The sequence below is a fragment of the Parasteatoda tepidariorum genome, chromosome 9 (assembly GCF_043381705.1).
Source record: "Parasteatoda tepidariorum isolate YZ-2023 chromosome 9, CAS_Ptep_4.0, whole genome shotgun sequence".
Classification (NCBI taxonomy): Eukaryota; Metazoa; Arthropoda; class Arachnida; order Araneae; family Theridiidae; genus Parasteatoda; species Parasteatoda tepidariorum.
Genome location: NC_092212.1, coordinates 38,992,987 through 38,999,919, shown reverse-complemented (window position 1 = coordinate 38,999,919; position 6,933 = coordinate 38,992,987). Strand labels below are relative to the sequence as shown.

Genomic DNA, 6,933 nt, shown 5'->3' with positions numbered 1-6,933 from the left:
GAAGACTCTGACAGTAATATTTCGTGCTCAGGCACAGGAACCATTGAAGGTAAGACTTCGATTTCAAGATGGGAAGCCTCCGAAGTAACGCTTTCGAGTTCAGGTACAAAAGACATTGAAGACAAGATCTCAATATCAGGTATGGAAGATTCTAAAGGTAAATTTTTGAGCTCAAGCTCGAGAGAACTTGTTGATAAAATTTGTTGCTCAGAAATATCAGAATCTGAGGGTAAAATCTTGTGTACAGATGTAGGAGTCTCTAAAGATGAATCAGATGTAGGATTTGTCAAAGATAAGATCTCGTTTTCTGAGACGGTAGTTCTAGGAGACAGATTCTGGTACACTGATGTCGATATGTTCAATAACATTGTCTCTTGCTCTGATGAAGCAATTAGTGAATTTGGTATCCTACAATCATTTGAGTCAGTCGTTGAAGATTGCTTTATGTAATCAGATTCATATTTCTGTAAATAAAAATACTTGGTTAATTTATAATCTTGTAAAGGTTATTGACGGACATCTAGTTCGAGATTTCTATTACTTGAGTTACAATTAAGTGGCCCTATTCATCTGTTTTATATAATAGATAAATTTTGAAATTACGCAATTGTCTCTCGACGAAAGTTGTAAAATGAAGGCTCTTTAACAAATTTAGAAAAAATAGGACTTTTAAATATACAAATCTAAAAAACCCGCAGTGTGCCTGAATAACCATCACATCACTTTCGTAATTAAACCTTGACATTGTATTTTAATAAACAGGACGTTTCGTAATCACAGTCTTTAGTTAATACTTTTAGAATTCTTGCAAAAATCAAAAGTGATGAAGGAAAAATTAAGTGATGAAAGAACAAAAAGGGTAATGTAGCCTGACAAATTATTGAAGACTAACAAAAAAAAGTATCAAAAGCTGCTCGATAGCTTCTTGAAACCAAAAAGGATCGGTTTCGAAATGAGCTTTGATGTTTTGATTTTTTTAAAAATTAATTCGTTAGTATTCAAGAACGTTTTTGAATTTTGATTGTTTAAATACTGAATTGCGACCACAGGGCTTAACTCTATTTATAATAAAGAATCTAAAAACATTAAGGGCTTTGATTATGGAACACCCAATGAAAATTTGCTGAAATTGAAATTGGATAGCATTAGAGCTTTATATCTGCAAAGATATCAATGACTCATAGGAAGATCCTGCATATTTGAATACTAATATATGTATATCTACTTACCGTTCTTATGTTAGACACTTCTTTGAAATTACTCGTTATTTCATCAGCAGTTTCTTCAATGTTTAAGTCTGTTGTCTTTACTCTTTTTGATTTATTAAAAGAAAATACCTAGTAAAGAAAGGTTTCAAAATATTTTTTAAATAACTAGATTTGGGATAGCAAAATAGTGATTAAAAGATAATACATAAATTTGTTCAAGAATCAAAAATTTTATACTAAAATCTCGATCTTGCAAGTACGGCATATTACGATAAGAGAGACCTAAAAGTAGGTAACTGTACCTAATGGTAAAAAATTAAACAGTGATATCTAAGTCTGACATTGAAGTTAAAAAGGAAAAATTATGAGAGATTGTATGAAAGTCACTTTTCTTTGAATAGTAGAACCCTTCTGAAATCCCAAGCTCATGAATAAATTTGTTCAATTAGAGAAGTAAAGCACGCGAGTTTTTTTTAAACTTTCATTATTTTCTGCTAATTAGATACTTTGAAATATTTGAAGTTTTAGAAGGATGTATTACCTATTTATGTTAGCAACATAAAAATTTGAATTGCTTTTAAAACATTCTTTTGATTTCTAAATACCACTTTGATCAAAATTTATTTTCCTTCTTTTTGCGTTATTTTGAATTTTAAGTTAAAATATTGATTTTTGTTTTCTTGATGTTTTCATACTAAAGGAAATTATAGCGTTAAAGATAGTTATGTCAGCGCAACAGCTCTTGTAAAAGCGAGATTAAAAATTTCCCTCGTGCACTTTAGTTTATTATACTGTTTGTAAATAGGAGTCTCAAGCTTTGGTAGTTTTCCCACTCTCCACATTTCCCCCCTCTATTTCAATGGTATCGGCAAATCTTACTTTTCTCTTACAGTTCGTTTCTGTAAAAAGTTGGAATAAACTGGTTCGGAGAAAAAAGAAAGATTTGCCGTAACCTGTGTAAAGCAGAGGGGGAAAGTGTGGAGAGAAGGGAAATTACATAACTTTGAGACACCTATTCTATTTACAAAGAGATTAGTAAGAAAAAAGTGCATTAGCTAAAGAATTCTCTTACAATAAAATAATGCCAGTTTTGGTAAGTTTTCCCATTTTCTAAAACAATTAAGGGTTGTAAATAAGATTAAATGGTTTTTGAGAGCTGGTTCAAGTATAACCAGTGCAGGCAACATGTAGTGGCTAAAGAAAAACAAATTGTAGGAAACATGTAGTGGCTAAAATTACACCGGTTTTGGGCAACATGCGGTGGATATAGTTAAACCGGTTGTATATTAGTCATGTTAGTGAATTTTTCTGAAAGAGAAAGTAAGGAAAGTATTCTTCATTACCATATTTTCAAGGTTTAGAATTAGGTCCAGAAATGATTTCCTTGTCTCTAATAAAGCTCTTTACGATATTATTACTGTAAGTTTCAAACTGGGAAAAGTCAACTAATAAGTTAACCACCACTAAGTTTACTACTAATAAGTTTACCACTCTTAAGTTTACCACTCTTAAGTTTACCACTAATACGTTTACCACTAATAAGTTTACCACTAATAAGTTTACCACCACTACGTTTACTACCACTACGTTTACCACCACTACGTTTACCACCACTACGTTTACCACCACTACGTTTACCACCAATACGTTAACCACCAATAAGTTTAATAAGTTAACCTTTCAAAACTTACTGTACTTTTCTTATTTTAGTTCCGAAATAAGCAGAATTTTTTTTATTTATTTCAAAACTATATTCCTATATTTTTGTCCGAACGACGATTAACTCCATGAAACCTTATCTGAATAAATAAATAATTTACTTTTAATTCAATGACAAAAAGTTCTATCATTTGGTGGCATTAGTAGTTATTATTGAAAAGTTTTGTTTTGAAAGTATTCAGTCAGGAAGGAGACAGTCAAGTTAGAAAGTGGATGTTTCACGGAGAGGATTCATCGCTCTCTTATTCTGACTAACGTTGATCTAGTATGTTAAAGGTTTAAGAAAATACTGTCGAGAAATATCCAACATTAGATGACCAGTAGAAGTTAACTAAAGATGATTAAAAGTATATTTAACATCTTCCTCGCATTCACAGTGCTCCAATGGTTGAGTTTAGTCATACAGGGTTCAGATACCTTGAAAAATAAATTTATGAAGATGCAAATATGTTTATAAATTTATCATTCCAAGGATTTTTTTCCAGTTCGTAAATTTATTAACGATACAATAAGCTCAAATTTAACTTAATAAACTGGTTCTATACCATTAGTTTTCCTGTATATTTTTGTTTAGTATATTTGTTTATTTTTTAAAGCAAAAATACTTAAAAAGAAGTGTACTCTATTTTAATGCTTTTTTAAAATCTTTTGATTACAATGAATTAAATTTTCTTGTGGCTTATAATTGTTTCTTGTTAGGATTTTCAAATGTATAAAAATTTGAATGATTTGCTTACCTTTTTCACGAAATATACTACTCCTAATGATACAAGCGTAGTGGCCACATAGTAGCACCGGTCATCTTCTTTTAAAGATTTTAACATGGTCATTAACCACTGAGGCGCAATATCAGAGAATAAACCTAATAATATCAAAGAATAAATCTAAGAGAAATTTTGAGAACAAATCTAAAAGTATTTATACAAATTCACTAACAAGACAAACTATATTTCAGAATCGGGATTATTTAATTTGATTAATATGAATTAATAAATTTTAAAATATTTCGAAGAAAACCCTTTGCTAAACAGAAAACAGACTGAGAGATCAATTGCTTCTTGCGTTTTGATCAGCAAAATTCACGACGTAAACATGATTCTTTCAGCAAATATTTAAATGAATTTTATCTTTCAGTAAATGATGTTTCATAAAGCAACCTCGTCTATCAAGGTTAGGTGACAACTTTTAGCTGAGGAGTGCCGACCGGTTGTGTGGAGGGCAGGGAACTGTCCTTGCATCAGAAAGGCTCTGGGTTCGAATCCCGAGCAAGGCATGGATGTTCTTTCCTTCTCTGTACTATCAGTCCTCACTGTGGAGCGAAGTTGGCCCACCAAATATGGTGCTCCTGAAAGAGAGGCCAATAAAATCGCCCTGTATATGCCTGAATTGACGGATGTTAACACAGGTGGGCATTGGAAAAAAAATTTAGCTAAGGAGCGTAATTACGGTAATCACTGTTTTTCAAATCTCTGTCACCAAGGAAAGTAAAAAAGCCATAGTTTAAGTGCCTCACACTTGAAGCAATGCAGTGATTTTAAACTGTATATATAATCTTGAGAAGAGGCATTATCTGGGTTTTAGAACAGACAAATAAATATTTTAAAAATTATTAAACTTTTTTAAAGATCGCCAATTTGGCGACATTTTTCAACTTAGATAAAAGTTATCAAAATCACTGCCTTATTCTCAGTTTTTACCTAGGTAGTTCAGCGTAAGTTTCTAAATATTGAAACAATAGACCACAAACACTTTTTTATTTTCAGAAAACGGTGGCTTTTCTATATATTGATGTTTTGCTCCATTTTCAAAATAAGCATAGTCAGCGCTGGCTTAGGCTAAACTTGGCATAACAGGTATGAGTAGCAGTTGCAAATTCACGGCAGTTATAAAAATAGCATATTATTCTCAAAAAAGTATTTTATGCTACGACAGAGCTTTCGAAAAACAACCTTATACTTCTGTCATCGCCACAAGCTGAAAATGGCTATAATATGACAAGCAAAAAGTTATTACTTGCTATATGTATCGATATCTAAGGGTACTTTATCTAAACACAAAAATAATGCAAAAAAAAAAATTCGAATAAAATAAAAAGAAATCGTTAAGGATTCTCTGATTTTGCGGAACTCAGGATTACCCCTAAACTTTTAACTTTTAATAAAGAAAAAAATAAAAACAGAAATGTAGAAAGAAAGTGTTGAGATTATTAACTAATCAATTAAATAATTTGTATAATGCTTTATCATTTTTCATTGAATTTAAAATAGTTGAAACTTTTTTTTGACATTTTGAAATTAGAAAAAAAGCAGGATTTACTTTAGTGTTTTTAACTGATATTGTGACACTTAATATTGATACTCAAATTATTACCAATTTTTTTTTAATTTTGATTAATCTAAAATTTGTACGAAATTATTGAAGAGTGTAATAGTAAGTCCAAATAAATAACAACTATGTAATTATTGAAGAAGTTTAAATTAAAATTCAGATTTATAATTTCGTTGAAAATATTTTTCTATATTACTATAAAAATATATGTATATTAAAATGATTTAAATACTTTACTTTTGTATGATCTTCCTATTGTTGCACAATTAGAAATTAGCTATTAACACGATATGTACTAAATGATATAAGTGGACTATAGTTGTGTTTTCAATTGTTTTGGAACTTCTACTAAATTTTATTTTTGAATTCATCAGAGAAACCAATTTGCATAAAAGTTTTACGTTTTTTAGAAATATTTTGCAGGTTCTAAACAATACCGACGAATATCTTATTTTGGAGATTAGTCAAAACAATAAAATCTAATATAAAGAATGTTGCCTTGAAGGTTAAAAGACTAATGAAATTTAAATTTGCTTTTCAACTTAGATACACAATGAGAGCTTTTATAAAGAGTAAGAAATTCTGTTGTTCACAAATTTTTTTTTCTCTGGTGTCAAAAAATATAAGTACAAAACATTTTCATTTCATATTATTCGCACTTAAAAGGGCTATTGTTGTAATTCACTTACATCACACTAGAGCTGCTCAATTGGCTATTGGCGACGGTCTGGGAACATCTCTGAGGATGCCCGACTACCTGCACGTGAAGTCGAGCACTTTACGGTAGAACAGTGTAACGAGGACCAATACCGTATACCCTCGGTCCCATCGCTGGCTGATCAAAGTGGTCCTCCAACCTCACACTGTTCACAGCCAGTGATGCTTGTCTTCGATGATCTGATGGGAACAGAGTCTTAACGATCTGTCGACTGTGGGACTTTAAAAGGACTGATTTCAGTAGTTTTTAAGCAAGAGTAGTTTTTGACTTATCAGTTGCTGTTCCTTGAAGACGAAAATCACAGTTGATCTTGTAAGAAGTAGTTAAATGTTGAGCATATTAACCATAGAGAATGAATGGTCTAAACTTCTCCAAATGTAAATAGCATTGGATTAAGGTAAGCAGATCAGCTGGAAGTCTGGCGCAATCTGCTGAAAGTTTGGTGCAAATAAGAGTCTGACGTAAAAATCCCTGAGACGTGAACCTTAAGAGGACCTTCTTTATCTGACCTAACTCAACTGTCGAAAGGGTAAAGACGGGGAGGAAAAATTATAAATATGTTTTTAATCCTTTTTATTTAATGTTTTCAAATAAACTGATGATGGATATTTACACCGTTTGCCAGTATCTTTTGATGCATGTAAAATACAATTATTGCATGTAATTAAAATAAATGAGGTTTCGATACATGTAAATACTTCGGAGTTGAAGATCGAGCTCCTGCCCCTCCGGACAGGTTTCCAATTCTTTAACCACTTGGCTACCACGGCCAGTTTTAAAAAATAATAAATTAATCAAAATTATATGACAGTCACTTCACAGAAAAATTTAATCCCTAACTTTGCATAAAATTGAACATCTTTATTATATTATATAACTTCATGAAATAGTTGCTACCCCTTAATAAATATTTTCAGACTGCAACCTATTAAACCATACAAACTATTAAAATTATAGAAG

At 31.1% G+C, this 6,933-nt stretch overlaps 1 protein-coding gene across 1 annotated transcript in view; it reads right to left on the bottom strand.

The window, feature by feature from the left end:
• The window catches only part of LOC122272499 (uro-adherence factor A-like), a gene marked incomplete in the record, with an annotated part of 35,997 nt that overhangs the window by 694 nt on the left and 28,370 nt on the right, over positions 1–6,933 (bottom strand). Inside the window, 3 exon segments of the mRNA XM_071185920.1 lie at positions 1–464; positions 1,230–1,337; positions 3,665–3,789. Of these exon segments, the coding sequence (XP_071042021.1) occupies positions 1–464; positions 1,230–1,337; positions 3,665–3,789 (697 nt within the window).